The 22,754-nt window shown below is 61.6% G+C and overlaps 2 protein-coding genes across 7 annotated transcripts in view; one reads left to right on the top strand and one right to left on the bottom strand.

Moving 5' to 3' along the window:
* Positions 1 to 2,268, top strand: part of CERK (ceramide kinase) — a 39,153-nt gene extending 36,885 nt beyond the window's left edge. For both annotated transcript variants that reach the window (XM_081595006.1, XM_081595007.1), the window contains exon 13: positions 204 to 2,268. In XM_081595006.1, the coding sequence (XP_081451132.1) occupies positions 204 to 276 (73 nt within the window). In that variant the 3' untranslated portion in view covers positions 277 to 2,268. The remainder of the gene's footprint in view (positions 1 to 203) is intronic.
* Positions 2,269 to 6,918: 4,650 nt separating this feature from the next.
* Positions 6,919 to 22,754, bottom strand: part of GRAMD4 (GRAM domain containing 4) — a 67,912-nt gene continuing 52,076 nt past the window's right edge. Inside the window, exons 5-20 of one of the 5 annotated variants that reach the window (XM_081595004.1) lie at positions 20,459 to 20,520; positions 18,643 to 18,775; positions 18,236 to 18,261; positions 17,612 to 17,703; positions 16,653 to 16,744; positions 15,363 to 15,411; positions 14,178 to 14,249; positions 13,772 to 13,815; positions 13,592 to 13,701; positions 11,808 to 11,962; positions 10,453 to 10,597; positions 9,796 to 9,889; positions 9,490 to 9,574; positions 8,834 to 8,902; positions 8,543 to 8,675; positions 6,919 to 7,621 (exon numbers count right to left, since the gene is read on the bottom strand). In XM_081595004.1, coding sequence (XP_081451130.1) covers positions 8,571 to 8,675; positions 8,834 to 8,902; positions 9,490 to 9,574; positions 9,796 to 9,889; positions 10,453 to 10,597; positions 11,808 to 11,962; positions 13,592 to 13,701; positions 13,772 to 13,815; positions 14,178 to 14,249; positions 15,363 to 15,411; positions 16,653 to 16,744; positions 17,612 to 17,703; positions 18,236 to 18,261; positions 18,643 to 18,775; positions 20,459 to 20,520 — 1,333 coding nt within the window. In that variant the 3' untranslated portion in view covers positions 6,919 to 7,621; positions 8,543 to 8,570. Of the gene's footprint in view, positions 7,622 to 7,653; positions 8,325 to 8,446; positions 8,676 to 8,833; positions 8,903 to 9,489; positions 9,575 to 9,795; positions 9,890 to 10,452; positions 10,598 to 11,807; positions 11,963 to 13,591; positions 13,702 to 13,771; positions 13,816 to 14,177; positions 14,250 to 15,362; positions 15,412 to 16,652; positions 16,745 to 17,611; positions 17,704 to 18,235; positions 18,262 to 18,616; positions 18,776 to 20,458; positions 20,521 to 22,754 lie in introns of those variants that run through there. The other 4 variants (XM_081595002.1, XM_081595000.1, XM_081595001.1 and 1 more) reach the window with 4 other exon arrangements.

Raw genomic sequence — 22,754 nt, 5'->3', positions numbered from 1 at the left:
TGGCCTGTGGGGCTCCCTCTGCTCACGGGTGGGTCTGCACAGTCCTGGATTTCCGCTTGGCCGTCACTGCCCTTCGCAAACTCAGGTCTCTCAGGGGTGTCAGGACATTTCTCCAAGCCCCTGACCCGCCCCCCAGGTGACTGAGGCCCGCCTCGCCCTGGGGCCGGGGGTCGGGGCCTCAGTGTGGCCCTCTGTCTCTGCAGGGTCCACTGCCAGCTGGTCCGGCTCTTTGCACGAGGAATCGAAGACAGCCCCAAGCAGCAGTCCCACGGCTGAGCGCCGGCCTGCATGGCCCACCCTCCGGCCTCATGCCGGCCGTGGGAACCGTGTCTCAGACAATGACAGACCAATTATGTTGCGATACATTCAAATTTAGAAATTTATTTTTGATAGTTGAATATTGATTTTAGAAAAAAATACGTTTTTGTCAGCAGTTTTGTGGACGCATTTGGCATTTTCGGTTCTGTGTGTGTCTGTGGGCTGCATCTCACGTGTCTCGTCCCCATAGGTGGCCCGTGCTGGCTGGGGAGTGCCGACCCCTTAGGTTGCAGCCGCGCTGACAGCCCGCCCGGGGCTTTAACACAGTAACTCAGGGGCGGCGCGTCCCGCCTCGTGCACCCGCGGAGTCCCTGGGCTGCTGGGCAGGACCTGCTCTGGAGTGCTGGTGGTCAGCGCCTGCCGAGTAGCAGTTCTCTTTGTAGCACTTGCCTCTTCCCTCGCGGTTAGAGTAGCCCATCTGGACCCTTCCTGTCTCACGCATCTACAAGGCAACGTCCTGGTCTGCTTGAGGCGCCGCCTCCAGGGCAGCCAGTCCTGCGAGCGGGATTGACTCCCCAGGTTGCGCTCCCGTGGCTGTGAAGACCGCGGTCCCCTCTCCCATCACAGCAGCGCTTCTAGACAATCCGGCGGGAGGACAGGTCAGGCACCCCAGAAACCGGCCGCTCACGAAGCCCTGGCGAATGTTTAGCACTTAGACGCCTCGAGCGCTGTCCCCACGGCCGGGGGTGCCATGGCTGGGCTTGGTGGGCAGACAGGAAGCAGCCCATGAACTTCAGACTGAGCACCTCACCACTCTGGGGAGAGGGTCCCACTCCCCAGGGTGCCCTTCCCGCAGCCCCGAGTCTGTACACGTGATCCAGGTCCATGCCTTTGTTGTCTTCACACTTCCTTCCATGTATTTATTGCAAGGCTCCTCTGGTAAACCAGAAAAGCATAAACAGTGTCCTCGCTGGCCACGTTCTCATTTGTTTGTTTCGCGAGTGCGGCCCCACCCCGGCCCGGGGGGCACCTTGCCTGGCCAGGTTTTGTTTGTTTTGTGCTTCTGTGTGTGGAAGACGCGTCTGCAGCAGCTTTCTCTGAGACCTAAGAGGATGCTGCCCCCACTTGGACTTGTGAAAAGTGAGCTCAACTGTTCCAAGAGGTGGTTTGAGGGCCGCCGTCCACCATCCAGGGTCCGGCGGTCACCCTCGCATCCAACAGATGTCGTTCATTCTCAGAACTCATACAGTGAAATGTCCTGTCTCATCACTCATTCCCACCCAGGGCAGCTTCAACGGGTTTTTCAGGAGACTGTTCCTACCGAGTCCCCGAGAGGGTCTCCAGTCTTGGTCGTCCCTGGGAAACGTCAATCACTGGTCTGCCCTGAAACCCATTGCCGTTTCTAGAAAAACAGTCTAGGCCGAGAGTAAGCATGTTCTGTTCAAGAAAGAACCCCCACCCCCACCCCCCGTAATGCCACGTGGTTCCCCAGTGGCCTTGGCCATATTCACCAACCGCTCGCTGACCTTCAAAACCGCAGATTCTGGAACTGTCTCCCTGGGGGTCATGTGACTGTCTGAGCCCCCACCCCCACCCCAGGAGCTGCGGATGACCCCACCCCGGGACTAGAGTACCTTTCCAACCTTCCCACAAGCCAGGACTCTGGTGGAGCGACCACAGCGCCTCAACTCCAGGATTTTAAGGAAAAACCAGAAGTGATGGCTGGACGGTGAGAACCCGGGGTCGTTGAGAAGTGTTGGTCCAGCCGTAACCTCCCCTGTCCTTGGGGTGCAGCGGTTCCCTCGTTCCCAGTTATGTGGAGGCCAGGGCTGCCGGCGTGCCAGCCCCTCGGTGGGCAGCTGACTCTGCCCTCACTGCAGCCCCGTGGAACTGGCGGTGGGGACGGAAAGTGGCTTAACTTCCTTTCTAATCTTGCTGGCTTCAAGGTTAGAAAACGGCGAATTTGCTCCGATATGTTTGAGAAGACAAATAAAGTTGTTACTTTGGGCAGAATGTGGCCTTTTTTTCTCTTACAAATTCCTGTTGTCTTTCAAAGCAGTTATTGTTGTGTGTGTGAAAACAGGTACAATTTAAAGAAAATGAGCAATGGTGAACCTACCACCCATGCCAAGGGATTGATCTTCACCCCCAGGCTCCTGCCCGTATGCCCTGTGGACAGAGCCTCCCCTGCCCCCGCAGAGGAGGGAACTACGGTTTTAAAACTGCTGCGAATCCCTTGCTTCACTCACGTGAGGGGATCAGAACACAGCACCCCACGTGGGCCACTTGGGCGTGAGGGTGTTCTGAGCAGATGACAGTGAAGCGGCAGCCAGTCCAGACAGAGCTGCCTGCCCCTCCCCACGTCTGCCTGAAGGGACACGCCTTCCCATCAGTGCAGATTGAGCCCCCTCTTCTCTCCGGGGCCACCCGTGTCCCTGGAGACAGAACCAGCACTGAGCTGACAAACCAACCTGAATAACAGAACAACACTTCTGTTCCGTTAGCCAGTCCCTGGTGGCTCAGCTGGTAAAGAGTCCGCTTGCAACGCGGGAGACCTGGGTTCAATCCCTGGGTTGGGAAGATGCTCTGGAGAAGACAAAGGCTCCCCACTCCAATATCCCGGCCTGGAGAATCCCAGGGAGTGTGTGACCCGTGGGGTCGCAAAGAAGGCTCCCCACTCCAATATTGCGGCCTGGAGAATCCCAGGGAGTGTGTAACCCATGGGGTCGCAAAGAAGGCTCCCCACTCCAATATTCCGGCCTGGAGAATCCCAGGGAGTGTGTAACCCATGGGGTTGCAAAGAAGGCTCCCCATTCCAATATCCCAGCCTGGAGAATCCCAGGGAGTCTCTAACCCATGGGGTTGCAAAGAAGGCTCCCCATTCCAATATCCCGGCCTGGAGAATCCCAGGGAGTGTGTAACCCATGGGGTTGCAAAGAAGGCTCCCCACTCCAATATCCCAGCCTGGAGAATCCCAGGGAGTGTGTAACCCATGGGGTTGCAAAGAAGGCTCCCCACTCCAATATCCCGGCCTGGAGAATCCCAGGGAGTGTGTAACCCATGGGGTTGCAAAGAAGGCTCCCCACTCCAATATCCCGGCCTGGAGAATCCCAGGGAGTGTGTGACCCGTGGGGTCGCAAAGAAGGCTCCCCACTCCAATATCCCGGCCTGGAGAATCCCAGGGAGTGTGTGACCCGTGGGGTCGCAAAGAGTCGGACACGACTGAGCGCTTTGCACTCTGCTCCATTAGTTTCCCCCCAAATAAAGTCCCTCGATGCGCTCACTTTACCCAGGAAGCCCCAGTGCCCTGTTATCTCGTCACTTCTTGACAAATTTATTGCCCTTTATTAAAATGGCATATAAAACCCTGAGTCTGACCACCTCTTTGGGTCAGACTCGTTGCTTTTCTACAAAGGCCTCCAGGAACATAAAAATACTTAAATATTAGCATTAAATAAAAACTCCATGCCTTTTCTCCTGATTTGCCTTTCGTTGACTGAACTTGCAGACCCTAGTAACTGAACATAAGAGAGTGGAAGAAAGGATTTTTTTCTTCCCCTATGTGTTTATATCCTCAGATAGTGTATTTCGTTTTGCAGGTTTTGCTCTTTACATAAAGGCATCATATTGTGTCATTTTCTGTAGCTTGTTTCCTTTAGCAGGTATTAAGATGTTTTCATCATGAGACGGAATTTTCCAGTCTATTAACATTGCATATATTTTCATTTACGTCAGTCCTCATTCATGTCTTTTAATACAGCTTTATAATTTTTCCATATCTCTCAATTTTATTTAGATCTGTTCTTAAAAACATCGTTATTGTGAGGCTACTCTCTGTTAAGTAGAAATGCAGTTGTTTTTTATGAATGCGATTATATCCAGAAAGCTTGCCTCATTTATCTGCAGGCCTGGGGGCTTTCTGTAATCACAGATACTGGAATGTCTTCCTTTCAGTTCAGTTCAGTTCAGTCACTCAGTCGTGTCCGACTCTCTGCGACCCCATAAATTGCAGCACGCCAGGCCTCTCTGTCCATCACCAACTCCCGGAGTCTACCCAAACCCATGTCCATCGAGTCAGTGATGCCATCCAGCCATCTCATCCTCTGTCGTCCCCTTCTCCTCCCGCCCCCAATCCTACCCAGCATTAGGGTCTTTTCCAATGAGTCAACTCTTTGCATGAGGTGGCCAAACTATTGGATTTTCAGCTTCAACATCAGACCTTCCAAGGAACACCCAGGATTGATCTCCTTTAGGATGGATTGATTGGATCTCCTTGCAGTCCAAGGGACTCTCAAGAGTCTTCTCCAACACCACAGTTCAAAAGCATCAATTCTTTGGCACTCAGCTTTCTTCACCGTCCAACTCTCACATCCATACATGACCACTGGAAAAACCATAGCCTTGACTAGACGGACTTTTGTTGGCAAAGTAATGTCTCTCTACTTTTAAATATGCTATCTAGGTTGGCCATAACCTTCCTTCCAAGGAATAAGCGTCTTTTAATTTCATGGCTGCAATCACCATCAGCAGTGATTTTGGAGCCCAAACAAATAAAGTCTGACACTGTTTCCACTGTTTCCCCATCTATTACCCATGAAGTGATGGGACCAGATGCCATGATCTTAGTTTTCTGAACGTTGAGCTTTAAGCCAACTTTTTCACTCTCCTCTTTCACTTTCATCAAGAGGCTCCTTAGTTCTTCTTCACTTTCTGCCATAAGGGTGGTGTCATCTGCATATCTGAGGTTATTGATATTTCTCCCGGCAATCTTAATTCCAGCTTGTGTTTCTTCCAGCCCAGCGTTTTTTCTCATGATGTACTCTGCATATAAGTTAAATAAGCAGGGAGACAATATACAGCCTTGACATACTCCTTTTCCTATTTGGAGCCAGTCTACTGTTCCATGTTCAGTTCTAGCTGTTGCTTCCTGACCTGCATACAGGTTTCTCAAGAGACAGGTCAGATGGTCTGGTATTCCCATCTCTTTCAGAATTTTCCAGTTTATTGTGATCCACACGGTCAAAGGCTTTGGCATAGTCAATAAAGCAGAAATAGATGTTTTTCTGGAACTCTCTTGCTTTTTCGATGATCCAGCGGATATTGGCAATTTGATCTCTGGTTCCTCTGCCTTTTCTAAAACCAGCTTGAACATCTGGAAGTTCACGGTTCACGTATTGCTGAAGCCTGGCTTGGAGAATTTTGAGCATTACTTTACTAGCATGTGAGATGAGTGCAATTGTGTGAACAGTGTCTTCCTTTACGACCTTGTTGGTGGGATGCCAGCCCTTGACAGTGGAGGACGCTGGCTCCACAAGAGGAAGGGGCTGGGCTTCCTATCCCAAAGTTTTTTGGGGCAGATCTCAGCAAGCTGGACGCTGGGGTCTCCCTTGGATCATGGACTGCAGCTGCAGGTCCCCAACACCCCTGCAGTCTTCAGGGTCCCTCACACCTCACTCGAGTCTCTGTTTCAGCAAATAACTTTGGAATCAGCTTTGCCAGTTGGTTACCGTGGGGCGAACCAGACTAGACCCAGTTCTTGGTTCACCATGCACACCCCCTTCGGTCAGCGTGTGGCCTCCTTATTTACTTGTCCATCAGTTGTAAAATCCACTCCCCAAATGCCGTGTTGTAAACAGCACCCGTGGAGAGAGCCCCAATTCAAGAACGTTCATTTCGTTCCCTCTGTGCTCCCAGACCCCCCCGCCCTGCACCGCCGGGCCCCCAGCACAGGTCAGTGCACAGCCCCAGTGGTTACAGAAGCCAGGCAGGTTCTGGCATCCGTGTCCAGTGTCAGCGAGTGGACCCATGGAACCACCAGTGCTACTGAGGACCCCTCTGCCCAGGGCCCCTCCACCTCCCATCTCACCCTCGGGGGTGTTGCAGGCAGCACCCGGCCCCAGAGGTGCCCACGGCCCCCCGGAAGGCCAGGCCTGAGCTCCCCCCACCCACCCTCAGAGGGTGCAGCAGGCAGCCCCCGGCCCCAGAGATGCCCATGGCCCCCCCGGGAGGCCAGGCCTGAGCTCCCCCCACCCACCCTCAGGGGGTGCTGCAGGCAGCCCCCGGCCCCGGAGATGCCCACGGCCCCCAGGGAGGCCAGGCCTGAGCCCCACCCACCCACCCTCAGGGGGTGCTGCAGGCAGCCCCCGGCCCCAGAGATGCCCACGGCCCCCCGGGAGGCCAGGCCTGAGCATCCCCCCACCTCCACAGTGTGTGCAGCCCCTGGACACCCCTCCCCGCCGGCCACCACTCATCACTGGCTTCCTTCTCCTGGAAGCCGGCCTCTGCCTACCCCTCCCAGCCTGTCCGTGTCCATAGCCCCCCTGCCCTGCCCCCACGGCCCACTCCTTGGGGACCCGCCTCGGCCTCGGTGCCAAAACACCACTGCCCTCCAGCACTGCTGGCCACGGGACCCTGCCAGGAAAGCCCACCCAGCAACCTCCCCCACTCTGAGCACAATGCATTTCAGGTTTGTTTAAATAAAAATTTATAATTTATACAAGACTTTTTTCTTTAAACAAGGTTTTTTGTTTTTTTTTTTAAAAATGTTACAGGAGGATTTTTTCAATCAGTTCTTCATACAGTACAATCCTTTTGTTGAACAAAAGTTACACTGGTAACGAGTATTTACAGATTGAAAATAGACTTCAGACATAAAAAATGTTAACATTTGTTCTAGTTCTGTGATTAGTCGCAGAAGTTAAACCTCTGCCCAGATTTACATGATTCAGTAAAAATGACACAGGCTCTCGCCGACAGGGCGCCTGCCCAGGCCTGTGCCCTTCCCGGCAGAGGCCCCGGCCTTCCAAGCAGGGCCCGCCACGGCCCTGGCGGCCGCCCGCAGCACATGGTCAGTTTTCATCTCCCTTTCTCCTCGGAAGGGACTCAAACCAAGCCACGCGGCTCTGAAGACGGCAAGTCCACTTCCCCGCAGGGCCCCCGCCCCGAGCTTGGGGACGGTGCTGTCGCGCTTACAGGGGACACACGCGGCCCCAGCGATGGGGTCTGGGCAGCACCCCCAGAGTCACCCCCCCAGCCATCCTGGACCCAGTTCAGGGCCCACCCAGCCTGCCTCGGGCCCGGAGGGGGTTCCCCACCGGCTGTGGACCCTCACCTGGCCCCTGAGACTCAGTCCACCTGTGCCAACCAGGGGCCAAAGCCCAGATCGAGGGTGGGCTCCGCCTACATTTGATCAAGGTCGACCTGCAGAATCGAGAGACCCCAGCGCCAGGGGGGCCGGGGCGTGTGCTTCGGGAGCTGGGCGGGCAGGCTCCCCGCGGGGGGGACCCCCTCCAGGGGTGCCCGGAGCGAGGCCACCGCGTCGCTCACCCAACCAGCAAATTAGGAGCAAAGGTAAAAATCACATCTGAAAAATGATACAAAAATAAGAAAAACAGCTTGCTCTCTGTAAAAAATATAATCTTCTGTTTCTTCAAAAAACAACAATCCCAGTGACACCCGGGGGACTCGGGACAAGCTGAGGGCCGGCGGGGCCCATGTTGGAAGTGTGCCGAGCGGCTCGGTGGGTCCGTCCCCAAGGTCTCAGGCCAGTCCCGACATCTCGCCGGCTTCAGACACCAGGCCTGCGAGGACCCCGCTCCCCTCCACCTGGGTGCACCCGGGTGCGGGCCGGCCTCCAGGTTCCACTCTCCATCACCGCCAACCCCGGGCGGCCTCAGCACCTCTCACAGCCCACAGAGGTAGGCCACCGCGGGTCTGGGGCGCCCCCGTCCTTCCTGCTCCAGCCCAGGAGTCCCTCACCCCGCTGGCCCTGCAGCCTGGAAGCCAGCATGAGCCCCAAAGCTCGGAGCCCCGCCCCGAGCGGCTGTCATCCTCGGCCTCTCCGCATCCCCCAGGCCGATCACGGGCCCCCGAGCGGCCGGCTGGCATCGTGCTCCCAGCATGCGCGGGGGGGTCTCCTTGAAGGGTGGGCCCGTTCACGGAGGCTGGTGGGGCCCCCTCACCCGTCGTGGACGTCCCTCTCCACGGGGAGGTCCTGTGCACTCCTCGTATGGCTTTGGTGCAGAAGAGCTGCTGGCGGCCGGAAGCCAGGCTGGGCGGTCTCTGCCCTGTGGGGACCAAGGCAGCCCGGCCGTGCCTGGCAGAGCCCCCTGCATCCACAAGACGAGCCCTCGAGAGCCCCAACCCCTGCATGAAGGGGTCTACAAAATGCAGGGTCAACACAACGGAAACCACACATCCGGGGGGATTATTGCAAAAGATCGTGAGGATGTCCCATTTTTTTTTCCACTACCAAATTGTTAAGAAAAAAAAAGAAAAAGAAAACCTTCCAGCAGCGTCCAGGTGAGTCAACACTAGCTGTCACTGCCGGCCGCTGCCGCGGACGTGATCTTCATGTACTGGCTGAAGATGGTCTCGAATGCCTCGTCTCTGTGCACCATGGCTCCGAACACCAGCGGCTGGCGGGAGGGAGCAAGCAAGTGCAGGCGGGAGTCCACGCCAGCCAGGGCCACATGGGACCAGGCCACGCAGGCCGGACGATGGGCAGACCCGCCCCCCCAGTCAGAGCCACACCCTGGGCCCACCCGCCGCCTCCAAGACCCTGGCCAGCACTTACCTTCTGGGTTGACGGCGTGGACACGGCAATCCCCATGCCCGACCCCGGGAGGACAGAGAGGACCTTGTACTGAAAGCCGACACATGCGCGTCACCTTGAGGCTCTCCTGGGGTCAGGGCTGCTCCCCGCACCCCAGGACCTCCTCCTCCACAGAGCCCTGGACCTCGCCAGCCAGAGAACGCGGGCGGATTGTGTGCCTGAGACACCAGACCTGCAGACACTCCCGAGCGAGGCTGAGGCTCCCTCTGAGGAGCACTCGGCGGGGGGAACAGGTCCCCACGCCCCATCTCGCCCAAGCCCAGCGACCACACGCCTCTCCAGGAGCGGGGGACCGACCGTGGCCATGGGCACTCCTGACACACAGAGGCACAGAAGCAGTGCCTGGCTGAGGCCTGGGTACCCCCAGCAGGCTCGGGTGCCCTGCTCACTGCCCCCTGGCTCCGTCCACGCGAGGACGCCAGCCCACCACGCTAGGAGGGGGCCCAGCCCGCGGTGTGGACACCCCCTGTGCTGATGGGGCACAGACGCCGCCCAGAAGCACAGCCCGACGGTCCACACGGCCCCTGTGTTTCGCTCTAACCGCCCCTGGCTCCCAGGGTGGCTCCCTGCTTCACGACCCCACAGCCGCTCGCTCTGAGACAGGGGGCGGCACCCACCTTCTGGATGTCCGTGATGTCCACCAGCTTGATGACTTTGTTCCTCTTGGAGGAGCCGGACTTGGAGCTTTCAAAGCACAGGTAACTATGGGGGGCGGGGAGTGGACAGAGCGCAGCACGTGAACCGGGGGGCCCGCAGCCCAGACACGGGGACCGACACGCCGGCCTCTTACAAACGGTTTCGCTTTTACAGGGGCCCGGTGGCTCTAGGGTGGTGCTGGACCGGGGGGCCTGCGAGGAGCCCGCTGGGACCCCGGCCGCCCCCGGGGGTCGCGCCCGCCTGCACCCCGCTCACGGCTCACTCACTTCTCCGTCACATACAGAACCCCGTTCCTGATGTAGTCGGTCGGCATCTTCCGGTCCCGGTTGATCAAGCAGCAGCGCCAGCCGTTCTCACACACTAAAGGGGACAAAGCCGGACAGAGCTTGGCCATGACGCTCCTCCTTGGAGACGCCCACCCCGGACTTGCGTCAGGAGCGTCAGCGCTGGTTTCTTGGGAACGTCCGAGGCTTGTGCTCCACCATCAGGGAAACCCACGGGGTCGGGGGCGGGGAGGGGCTGAAGCCGGTGGAAAATGGGCACCCCCTCCCACGTCAGCAGGCAGGGGCGTGAAGGCAAAGCCCGGTTTAAACGCATCAAACTGGGGCCACGGCTCGCAGAGCACACGCGGGTCACGGTCCAGGTCAGCAGGAAGTGGGCTCGGGAGAAGCCCAAGGCTGAAGCTTTACCAAGGTCTTCCGCGGCCGGGGTCACACACAACAGAGGCCACAGTGTCTAAGCTCCGCCCCCCAAGCTTGCTTGCCTTTCTGCTGCCAGTCCCTGCCACCGCAGATGTGCCCGGCCGCTCCAATCTCTGGCCCGGGGGGCCTTCCCCCGGCCCCCACGGTCCATCTCCCCCTTTGAGTCCCAGCACCACAGCGGACGAGCCGCCGGGCCTGGCCATGGGCTCAGCACGCACGTACCTGCCAGCGGACGCTCGTTCTCCGTCAGGTTGAAAATCTCGTGGAAGTTGCCCTTCTTGGTGCCGTGCAGGCGGCCGGCATCCTCGTCCCTGCTCAGGCCGGTGGGGGCGCTGGACACGTAGCTCCGGGAGGAGGCCGTCTGCAGCTGCGGGGGCCCCGGGCGCCTGTGAGCGCCACCCGCCGAGGCGGGCGGATGCACGTGGTCACCCCCCCACCCCGGGCCGGCTGCAGCCCCGGCCACCAAGAGCAACGTCAGTCAGACAGAGTCGACCACAGCCCCGCACAGCTCTGGGGCAGGAGGGGCGTCCACATGGACACCGTACCTTGTTGCTTCCAGACAGCCGGCCAGAACGGACAACGCACATCGGACCAAGACAGAAGAAGGGGCGGGGGCCGCGTGACATGAGGTCATGACCACCCGCCGAGTGAGCCGCGTGCCGAGACACACGGGCGTGGATGCCCAGTGGGGTCACCCTCCACCCTGGGAAGCCCGCCTCCCTGCTCTCTGGTTAAGATGCTTAGGGAGTCTGCTTAAGGTGGGCCTCACTCCTTGGGTCCACTTGGGTCTGTGTGACCAGAGCCCACCCATGGGTTCAGCGAGGTGCGTGCTGCACACCTGGGCTGCCCGGCTGCACACCTGGCCTGTGAGTTCAGGCCCCCAATGAGCCTCGTGGTCCCAGAACCCAGGAAGCCTGGCCCATGCTTGACCCAGAGCTTCCCTCCCACAGACAGAGGCATCAAGGCATCACTGGACACCCAAACACAAGGCTGAAACCCAATGTCACCTCCTCCAGGAAGCCCTCCTACACCACGGGAGTCCTACTCAGCCCAGAACCTCCCCACTAGTCTGAGACCCCAAGAATAGCATCAAGGCCAGCGTGCCCTCCGCGTCCTGGCCCTGACACGGTGCCTGATGCCCACACAGCCTTCCACCAGCCTGTGAGCACTGAAGATGCGTCTCAGCCTTGCTGTCCAAGCCTCTGAGCCAGGGAGTGGGGACCAGGCCCACCGAGAGAGCAGGCCCTCCTGAGACTCCAGCTTCCAGTACCCTGAACCCTCCTGCCTGGGACCTGGGGGGCCCCCTGGCTGGGCAGGGCCTGCTCATCAGCCAGTCTGGATGGGCAGGGGTCCTTCAGGTGGGTAGGGACCTCCCCCAACAGCCATCCCCTGCCCAGGGCTGGCTGGCAGAGTTTCACCCTGGACCTTTGGGACAGTGGAGCCGGTCACAAGGAATCTGCCCCCACAGCTGTTGTAAGTTGTTTCCAGGGCCCCATGAGATCAGAGCCTCCCCAGGAGCGGGGCGCAAGGCACAGCAGGGCGGGCGGGCAGGCCTCCCCAGCCGGCATGCGGCCTACCCTGCGGGACACGGCGGCGCTAGAGCGTTCCTTGAGCTGGGGGTCCGTGGGGAGGCTCTTCCAGATGATGTAGGGGGTGTCATACTTGGCTCGCAGCCTCGGGCAGCGTTTGAAGATAAAATCGATGAGGAAAAACTTGATTCCGGCATAGAGGCCTGGGGGGCAAACGAGGTCTCACTAAGACCCTGGGGCCCCGCCTGAGTGGCCAGCACGCAGTCCCCGCCCTGCCTGGGGGCCCCAGTGCTCCCTGGAGGCGCCCCGGGGACCCAGGTGTGGGACGGTGGTCCGGGGAGGTGGACACACAGGGCAGGGAAGGGACCCCAGCTGAGGCAGAGGCCTCTGCTGGGTACCGTTATCTCAAGCCCAGAGGTGGCTCAGGCCAAACGATAAACTGTCCCTAAGACCAGCCAACCAAACAGAACCACGAGTCACCGTCCTCCAAGGGGCTGCGAGCATGACTTTGGGGGACCCCTGCCTTGCCCCCGTTCACGCGCCGAGGACAGGCCCAGCGCCAGCTCCAGGCAGGGGACGGCGAGGCTGGGAGAGCCCCCCCTGTGCCCGGGACCGGGGGTCACGCCTGGGGAGGGGGTGTTACTTTCCAGGGAGCTGAGCTAAGTGGGTGGGGCTGGGCCGGGCCAGGTGCTGGTCGCTTCAGGACCCCGACCTCGGCCCCGGGGCAGTCTCTCCACGCCTGTGCCCCACTCCATGTCCTGCTACGACCCCCACACTGGAGGCTCAGCATCTGCACCCACTGGGAACTTCAGGGATGACCCCGACCATCAGAACCCCTAGGCCACAGCTCCACACCCAGCTCAGCCCATGGAGTCAGGCTCCACAGGCCTCCGTGTTCCCCACCAAGCCCCCTCCCAGCCTCCAAGGGGCCTCACAGGGCACCCCCGTGGCCCCCTCCTGCCACACTATCCCATACCCCCGCCAGGCCACCACCCGGCTCCCCCCACCATCTCCCCGCCACCCTGGACCCCAAGCCCAGCCTTGTTCTCTTGGCAACTCAACCTACAACCAGGCAGTTTGAAAGGCGGGCAGGGGCCGGTCCTGCAGCTCCCCGCAGGCTGCAACACCTCCCCACCCAGAATTAAATGCTAATGCCCCCCACCCCACCACCCCTCCCACCTCCCTGGAGGCACTGAACAGCCCACCTGGCCACTCAGGGCAAAACTGACCCCTGCCCCACCCTGGCCCACCTCACAGATCCTGACAGCGATGCTCTGCAAACCCGCCTGGACCTGAGCACACCCCAGACTCACTGCCCAGCCTCCACCCCAGCCCAGGGACGTCCTTGACGCGCCCAAAACAAAGGTCAGAATCGCGCCCCCTCCAGCCAAGTCCCCACACCGACACAGGACCTGAGGCCGCCCTGTCCACAGCCCCGCCCCAATGCCGGCTCTTCACACCCTTGTACCCTTTGACCTGTCCCCGACCCCCACCCTCCCCCGGAGCCCAGGAACGCTCACAGAGAGCCATGGCAGACACCCAAGTCCAACAGGCCTGGGGTCCACCAGCCCCGCCCGCCTGGCCAGCAGAGGACGGGCTGGATTCGAGAAACCAAACTCTCATCTCTCCAGGTTGGATAGACTCCGTGTCTCCCGAACGCAAAGGTTCTGATGAAAAGCCACTGGAGGAGGGGCGCAGGGAGGCGAGGGCATGAGCTGCCCGCCCGAGGGCTGCGGGGGGGGGAGGGGGTTGGGGGTGGGGAGGCGCATCCTGGGGGCACAGCACCCCAGCTCCCGCGCAGGTCAGAGGGCCGGGCGCCAGCAGCTCCTTACCCAGGGCCAGCCCCACCAGGCGGAAGGGGAAGAAGCAGGAGGCCAGGAAGGCGGCCCACAGCGCCACGTACAGCTTCTGGGTGGTCTCGGGCTGGACCCACATGAACAGGCTGGAGGGAGAGGGCAGGCTCAGAGCGGGCGGGCGGACCCCCGCGGGGCGGGCCCGGGCTCACGACTTACTTCTTGATCTTTTCCAGGATGTCTGCCATCTTGCCAAAGAGGTTCTGTGTGAAGAGGGAGCTGTGGTCACGATAGAGACCCCCAGGGCTTCACGGCGGAGGTGGAGATGCCCAGAGGCACCCAGAGACCACGGCCAGAGGCGCCGGGGAGCCCTGTGGTCCTGCCCAGCCGCTCCCAGCACCGGCGACGGGGCTGGGCCCAACCAAGGGGGAACACCCGCTCAAGACCGAGGGACCAGGCTCCGCGCCCTCCCGGGAGCTCGCCCGGGGCACCGGCCAGGAGGGGCTCCACCCACCGGGGCACCGGCCGCAGACCACACCAGGAGGGCCCTCCCCACCGAGTGGGCTGACGGCCAGGCTGTGCTGGAGTTCCAGGGCCCCCCACCCCCGAGTCCGGCAGCACGTACCTGGGCTTTCTGAGCGACGTCCAGCACAAGCTGGAACTTCTCAGACACGGTCAGGTCTTCCTTCGGAGGCTCCTTCAGTCAAAGGAGAAAGAGAATTTCCACTGAAATTTAACAGTTCAGAGAAATTACCGACGTTAAACAGGACGAGGCCTCCCAGCCCGGGGACTGGGGTCTCTGCCGCCCTGACAGAGGGACGGGCGTCCCTGGGGGGCCCAGCCCGAGGGTGGCACAGGCAGACATTCCAGCTGACGCCCCCGTGGAGCCCCCCCACCTGACTGCTGCCCAAACAGGCCACCTTCAGAGGGGCACCTGTGACCACAGAGCCCCTGGCCCAGCCCTGCTTCACAGGCGTGGGGGCCGGGGCCCCAGCGGGAACGCCTGACCTCATCCAGCCGGCGTGAGTTCACTCAGCAAGAACCTCCCCAGGACCTCCTGGTTCCAGGGCCAAAAGGTGCGGGCCCGCCTTCTTGACGCGTCCCCCGACCTGACCTGTCTAAGGGGTGCTGCAGACACCGCCGTGTCCTGCACCCTGCCCTAGTCCGTGCTCAACCCCCAGGGGCTGCTCAAACACCCCGCAAGGCCCGTGGAGGCACCGCGGCTTCCCCCTGCCCATGACCGGGGGTTCTGCCCCACAGGCCAGGGTGTCCTGCAGAGCAGGTGGGCAAACTGTCTGCAAAACGCCAGGTGGCAAGCGTGTGTGCCTCTGCAGGCCTCACGTCTGTCATGGCTGCTGCAGTCCCAGAAGAGTCACAGCGTAAATGAGTAGGCGTGACAGAAACCCAATAAAACTTTATTTACAAGAGCAAGCGATGGGCCACGGGGAGCTCTGCTGACCCCGTTCTGCACCTCCACTGCTCCAGCCCACGCATCGTTCACCTCCCTCTTCGGGGCAGCGGGGGGAGCGGCTCCTCAGGGGCAACGAGGGAGCCCCAGGAGCCGCTACCCTGCTGCCTCCCCTCCATGTCACGTCCCTGCTGAGGTGGGGCAGGCCAGGCCAGGCCAGGGAGGGGCAACTCGGGGTGTCAGCCGGGGAGGGCTCCAGGTGGGGGCAGCCGGCCGTCTCCTGACGGCTCCCCGCCAGGCAGGGCTACCTGCCGGTGCCCACGCAGCCAGCCCTGAGGGCCTTGGGGGCCCGCACCCTCCCGCACAGCCTGACCCCGTGACGGAGCCCCTCCTGGGACTTACCACCACTTCGGACACTTCGGGCACGATGCTCCACTGTATCCTCCAGCCCCTGGCGAATGGGAGACAACACACCTTTACCAGAGCACCGTCTGCAGGCGGTGGGTGCCAGGGGTGACATCTAGTCACCAGCCCTGTGCTCCCAGCCAGAGGTGTCCCCTGAAACGCTGGCCGTGGGGACAGGAGCCTCCAAAACACCCAGCCGTCTGCCCAGACCCACCAGGCCCCTCCTGGGCTCAAGAGCAGATGACCCAGGCCGCCCCCCGTGACGCCGCCCCTGGGAGCCCTCCTGGGCAGGGGGCCTGTGTACAAGCACCAGGGGTGAGGGGCTTCCCAGAATAAGTCGGGGGACGACAGCGGCAAGGGCTTCAGGAACCATGCCAGCCTGGGCACGGAGAACCCTTTCATAAGCGATTAAAGGTTTGCCTTTTTACCAAGAAACATTTTCCAGTGAAGCAACTTAGGCAAGCATACAGAAGCACCTAGAAACACTGGTGTGTGAAAGTGAAGTTCCGAAGGGCTGAGTAAGAACGTGGGAGGCAGGGCCTCCTCTCAGGCTTGACGTGAAACTGGGGTTCATTCACTCTGTGGGGCGACCTCAGGGCCACACAGACCCAGGCAGGCCAGCTTCCAACACGGCCCCCACCCCAGCCTCGAGAGGAAAGGGGGCGCTCAGAGAGCAGGCAGGCCCTAGGCTCGAGGGTCGCTGAGTCGCGGCGCCTCTGCAGCACCAGCTGGGACCCTGAGGACACAGCCTCTGCGGCTGCGTCAACGCCCCTAACTGGGATGTCACTGCTGAGGGTGGGGGGACTCTCCTGCCGAAAAGCGGTGCAATCAGAGGAGGGGCCAGAGTCACCCCAAAGCTGGCACCCGCTGGCTGCCCACAGCAAAGAGCTGCTGAGGTTTGGTTATTACTCTGCCAGCAACCCTCCTCCAGGAGTCCAGGGACTGCAGAGAGTGAGTGTGAGTGAGTGTGAGTCACCCAGTCGTGTCCGACTCTTTGTGACCCCATGGACTGCAGCCCGCCAGGCTCCTCCATCCGTGGGATTCTCCAGGCAAGAGTCCTGGAGTGCGGTGCCATGCCCTCCTCCAGGGAATCTTCCCGACCCAGAGATCCAACCCGAGTCTCCCGCGTTGGAGGTAGATTCTTTACTATCTGAGTCACCAGGGAAGCTAGTACAAGCTCCCAAAACGCCAGCATGTGACACAGAGCCGGCCTGGCACGTGCCCGGCTGCGCACGTGCGGCGGGGAGGCAGAGCAGCCGTGCCCAGCAGACAAACCAGCCCACCTACCTGGCTATGAGGTAATTGAGAGACAACCTCAGAATCGCGAGAAACAGAAACATGGGGATGGCCCAGCCATGCCACACGGCATTCATGTACACCTGCGCGGGCGGGAGACACGGGCGGGGCGGTCAGGGCGGCGGGACCCCAGCCCACCGGGAGACACGGGCGGGGCGGTCAGGGCGGCCGGACCCCAGCCCACCGGGAGACATGGGCGGGGCGGTCAGGGCGGCCGGACCCCAGCCCACCGGGAGACACGGGCGGGGCGGTAAGGGCGGCCGGACCCCAGCCCACCGGGAGACACGGGCGAGGCGGTCAGGGCGGCGGGACCCCAGCCCACCGGCAGACACGGGCGGGGCGGTCAGGGGCCGGCCAGACCCCCCCCAGCCCACCGGGAGAGCCAGCCACGAGTTCACCCGAGACCCTCCCCCAGAACACTGCTGGGGGGGGCGCTTCTGGGCACAGGGACTCCACAGGTTAGCCCCGGGCTGCAGCGAACATCACCTCTCTAGTCCTTATGACCCCAGAGAGCTGCCCGGCACAGCAGGATGGGTCCCCTGGGAAACCTTGGGGCAGGGTGCATGCCCCCCAACCCCAAGGGGAGGGCAGTCCTTTACCCCCGGGGAGCACCCCCCCACCCCTTGGGGAACACAGGCCCCACCCATCAGGGAGCACACACCCCCACCCCACAGGGAGCACACCCTCCACTCCACGGGGAGCACAGGCCCCACCCATCGGGGAGCACTCCCCCCCACCCCTTGGGGAGCATAGCCCCCACCCCCACCCCACGGGAAGCAACCCCCCCACTCTACATGGAGCACAGCCCCCACCGCTTGGAGAGCATACATACCCCCACCCCTCAGAGAGTATACATCCCACCCTGTGGGGAGCACAGTCCCCACCCATCAGGGAGCACACTCCTCCACCCCACGGGGAGCACACTCCCCCACCTCATGGGGAGCACTCACGGTGAAGGCAATGGCGGACGTGTAGATGGAGTACCAGTCGGATAAGGCAGAGAGGTTCTTCACAAAGCTGGTGACGGGCTTGGCACCGCGCTCTGGGGACAAATCAGACCACACGGTCAGGCCAGCGCTCACCCAGCCCTCAGACACACCTGGTGGTCCGGCTGCTGCACCAGCTGGAGGCAGGGGATGGGGGGATGGGGGGATGGGGGGATGGGGAACCAAAAGGAGCCGGGCAAACCGCAGCCATCACAGCCCCAGTGCATCTGACCCCGGTCCACTCCACAGTGTCCCTGTCCTCTGCCCCGGCCATGTGTGGGAGGGGTTTTGCTCCCACACCGCGGGCCCTGACAAGCATCTGGGGGAAGCACCACGTTTCACTGGGGGTCCCAGGCCTGGAGGGATACCCTGCTTCTGGCCCTGGGCTGGGGCAGACAGACAGACGGTGTGGGCCTGGGACATACCTCCCATGGCCTGAGGAAGAGGGCGGGCAAGTCTTGAAAACTGTCCTTGTGGAAGGAAGTCCAGCTCAGTGCTGGGGCAACCCCACCCCACAAGCAGCGCAGCCCCAACAGTGCACGCAGCAGAGACAAGCGGATACTTACTAAGTCCACGCTGGGTACTTACTGAGCCTCCTCATGTTCTCGGTCAACCTGAGGGGGAGGGGAGGGGAGGGGTGAGCGCCAGCACCCAGGCCCCGGCCCCATGGCACTCCGCGGGCGCTGGGGGAAACCCTGGGATGCAGGAGCCTCAGGCTAGGCCCCTGGGGGGCACTTGGGGGGGGGGTCAGGCCCCGTCTCCTGCCCCAGGGCCCCCCACCCCAGCCTGAGCCGGGCCTGGCCTGCAGGCGCTCTTGCGGTCCCCAGGGCCCACCGTCCTCACATGGAGTCTGGGGGGGACAAAGCTGTCGGCCACCCCAGCTTTGCCTGCCGGCCCCAGGGAGGACCTTCCCTGTAGCATAGCCGTGGGCTGGGCCCCCGGAGCTCCTGGGTGGTCCAGCTGCCCCACCGCCCCGACCTCCACCAGGGCCCCACCTCCGGGCACTGAGGGGCTCCTCTGTCTCCACGGTGCTCTCCTCAGGCTGAAACCGGAAGTCCTCCACGTACTCCCCGAACTTCTCATAGAACCACTTCTGGACCCGGGGGCATAGCCCCTGGCTCCGCCGCTCTGCAGGACGGGTGGCAGGTCTCAGGGAGGGGCTCACAGGGAACTGGGGCAGGGGGCTCGGTGGCGGGGTGCTCCTGGTGGGGCTGCTGGGGGCACGTCCACGCCAGAACCAGGAGGGGCTCTGCATCCTGAAGACAGCCCGAACCGCTTCAGCTCACGGTGGACACCAGCCAGCCATGCGGACACCGGGGGTCCCCTGTGTTCCCCACGCCGACCCCCAGCTTGTTGGAGGCTGTCCCCAGGGCAGGCGCCATCCAGGCAGGTGCTCAGCCCACTGAGGGGGCTTGCTGACCTCCCCAAGCCTATACTGGGCACACTGGTTTGTCTGAGAAGGGGTCAGGTGGGCACTCGCCCCCGGACACCCCAAGCCGGAGGACCAGCCAGTGCGGGCGGGTATTGGGGGCGGTGCTCTGGCGTGGGGGGCGCCCAGTGAGCAAAGTGGTCTCTGCCTTCAGAAAGCCACCCAACAGACAAGAAAACCAGACCAGATCCTGGGGATGAGTCTGTCCCTTCAGGGGGCGGGGCGTGGAGTCGCCCGCAGGGGGCGCCATCGGCCCACAGTCAGAGGGGACGTGCTGCACTCAGGTGGCCATGTGCTGTTGGCTCGAAGGGACCGACATCGGGGACCGACCCGAGGACAGTGCAGGAGCCACCAGACCACGGCCATCAGAATGGACCTTGGCTTAAGGGTGGGCTGAGGTGGGGCAGGGGGCTGTGGAGACCCTGGGAGGGGGCGGGGTGGAAAGACTCTCCCCTTGCCCACGTGTGCGGAGGCCCATCAAACGCCATGCATGGTGGGGGTCTTGTAGGGAGGGGGTCTCCTGTGCTCCTGGCCTGGAACCTGGGCCTCCGATCATGAACCATGAGGACTCAAGGAGACTGTGACCTACTGGACACCTGGCCAGCCTGGCTGCACATCCAGCACCGGGGCCCTGGGGAAGGGGCAGCTCCCTTTCCGAAAGGCAGGCACCGGGGCCCTGCACGGGACAGGGGGAGGGGCCGGGACCCACTCTGGTCCCCGAGCTCAGCCCCCACCCGGAAGTCACCTGAGAGGCCCCCTCTCAGACTGCGGTCTCCCCATCTTTACCCCGCACAGGGCTCAACTGGGGGTCCTTCCGGGGTGGCTCAGAGAGCCAGGTCCAGGCAGGCAGCTTCCCGTCCACGGTCAGCCTGCGAGGGCCAGGGACTGCCGCGGATCAGGCCCCTCCAGAGCCAGACGGAAGCCCGGTTCCCCCCCACACCATCGTCTTAATGACAGCTTCAGAAAGGGCCAAGCGTGGATGGAGACGAGGAACGCAAGCCCCTGGTGGGAGGAAACGGCGCCGGAAGGTTCTGTGTCCTGACATGGGGTGGGGGGGCTGGAGCACACTGCCCACCGCCCCCCCACCGCCCAGCACCCCTGGTCAGGACGGCCAGCCTCCGGGAAGGGGGCCGGGCCAGTGCCACGCGGTCAGTGTGGCCACACGACCCCCCGGGGGAAGGGCAGGCAGAGAGGCCACCTTGTGTTTGCGCGAAAATCAAGTCCAGTTCTGATGGAACGACTTGCGCCTGCTACAAAGACTCCCCAGTGAGTAATCAGGGGCACCCCGACAGAGGGGGTCCTGGGAGTGAGCCGGTGCGCCTGGGCACAGAGCCACGTCCCCTGGCCCCCCCACCAGGCCTGCCCTCCCCCCCAAGGCCTACCTGCTCCGTTGTTGACCTGGGCCTGTCCTTTCGGGGGCTGCTGGGCTGGCGCCTCGTCGGCTCTTAAAGGGGGTGGAGGGGGGAGGAAGAAGCAAGATCTCGGTTACTTCAAGACTCGGCCTGAGTTCGGGCTCAGCAAAGCCACGCCCAACATGCCAGTGCCCAGTCCCGCCCACCCGGCTCCTTCTGGGGTCCTGACTGCCCCACTCACAGACACGGGCTGAGGGAAGCAGGGCAAGCACAGAGCTGCATATCTGACGGGCACCCAGCCTGCAAATGCAGAACTCCTTCTTTCCTATTAACTTTGACTCATCTGTTTATTTATCGTTAAGCTCGGAATGAACAATTCTTTTACCAAGTACTGGGGCCTCCCTGATAGCTAGTTGGTAAAGAATCTGCCTGCGATGCAGGAGACACAGGTTCAGTTCCTGGGTCGGGAAGATCCCCTGGAGAAGGGATAGGCTACCCACTCCTGTATTCTTAGGCTTCCCTGGTGGCTCAGCTGGTAAAGAATCTGCCCGCAGTGTGGGAGACCTGGGTTCTATCCCTGGGTTGGGAAGATCCCCTGGAGAAGGGAACAGCTACCCACTCCAGTATTCTGGCCTGGAGAATTCCATGGACTATATAGTCAATGGGGTCGCAAAGAGTCGGACACGACTGAGTGACTTTCACTTTCATACTGATTCCTGGGCCCAATGAAAAGGTACTTTTCATTGGGCCCAGGAATGGTACTTGGGAAGTACCCAGGAATGGTACTTTCATTGGGCCCAATGAAAGGTACTTTTTTTCATCAACACACACAGAGTACAAGCACCACGCAAGGCCACAGGCTGGGTGACCCCTGCCCAGCAGGCTGTGCCCAGGTCCCAGCTTGGTCCGTGACGGGCTCCTGCCCTTGCAGTCTGTCTTGCTGCACCTGACCGCAGCAGTCCCCAGCCTTGGTGCCTCCTCGGGGCTCCCGCCCACCTGCCGGCTCCCGACCATGGACCTGACTTTCAGCCACAGGCCCTGACGGCCAGGTCCCCACCCCTCAGGCAGTGCCCTGTCCCTCAGGCAGCCCCCCTGCCCTCCTCGCCCTGCACTGGGCTTCTGACAAACCACTCTGCTGCTCTGGTTCCCAGCCCAGCAGAGACCCCAGGACGTGGGGAAAGGGGCACCCCAGGCAGACCTCGGTGGGACTGGGGGGCAAGGGGACTCCCCCAGGCAGACAGTGGGGCCTGGAGACCCTCAGCAGGTGCACACCCTCGACATTCTGCTCTGTTCACGCGACTGATCTGTTTTTAATACTCATTTTATTTATTTGGCTGTGCCCGGTCTTAGCTGTGACATGCAAACTCTTAATTGCAGCATGTGGGATCTAGTTCCCTTACCAGGGATCGAACCTGGGCCCCCTGCACTGGGAGCACGGAGTCTTAGCGTGGACCACCAGGGAGCCCCCTGCACAGCCGGATCTTACAGTAGGGAAGAGCCTTGTGTGTTTGATCACCAGTGAATCACTAAAAGGATGTTGCCTATAAGCTTTAATTACACATAATGGCCCATCTCTGGGAACTGTGTCTCCCAGGGAATGAGCATTAGGCTAAAACACCTTTGTTTCACTCACAGGAACCATCTCATCAGGCCCCCCTGTGAATGACTGCAGGTGGCAGAAATTCACACATCCCCTGCAGAAGCCGCCAGGAACCAGGAAGTGTCTGCCTTAGGTCCCGCCCCTTTTAGTATAAAAGGGGCCTTAACTCTAACTCAGGCGAGGTGGGTCCTTGGGGACACATGCCCACCGCCTTCTCAGTCTGTTGGCTTTCAGGGTAGAGTCATTATTTCTGCCCCCACAGCCTGTCTCTCAATTACTGGCCTCTCATGTGGGAAGCAGGACAAGCTTGGACTCGGGAACAACCCCAGTCCAAGATCTCCGGGAACCGACCCGATCTGCAGGTCCGTAACCCGTAACCGCAAGCCGTTACAGCCACGCTGTGCCAGAGCGGGACGCACAGTGGAAGAGCTGGACCAGAGGGCAGGGCGCACAGGGGCCACGGATGCAGCCTCGTGAAGCGACGGACAGGGAGCCAGCAGACAAGAGGCGGGCCCAGCGAACGGAGCCGCGGTCAAGGAAGGGGGGGAGCCCTCCACGCCTACCCCTCCCAGTGGCGAGGCTGCCCAGAGGACCTTCCGTGCCCAGGGCTCCTGACAGATGGGGGTTTACTGGGAACGGAGGGGCCGGGCACACAGGGGACTTTCCCAGCCCGGCTCCCTCTGCTCCCGGGCAGGGGTCCAAGCTTTGGACCAGACAGTCCCCGAA

The sequence above is a fragment of the Giraffa tippelskirchi genome, chromosome 4, assembly GCF_054371585.1.
Source record: "Giraffa tippelskirchi isolate mGirTip1 chromosome 4, T2T-mGirTip1v1.2.pri, whole genome shotgun sequence".
NCBI classification, from domain to species: domain Eukaryota; kingdom Metazoa; phylum Chordata; class Mammalia; order Artiodactyla; family Giraffidae; genus Giraffa; species Giraffa tippelskirchi.
This window is presented reverse-complemented; position numbering and strand designations above follow the sequence as displayed.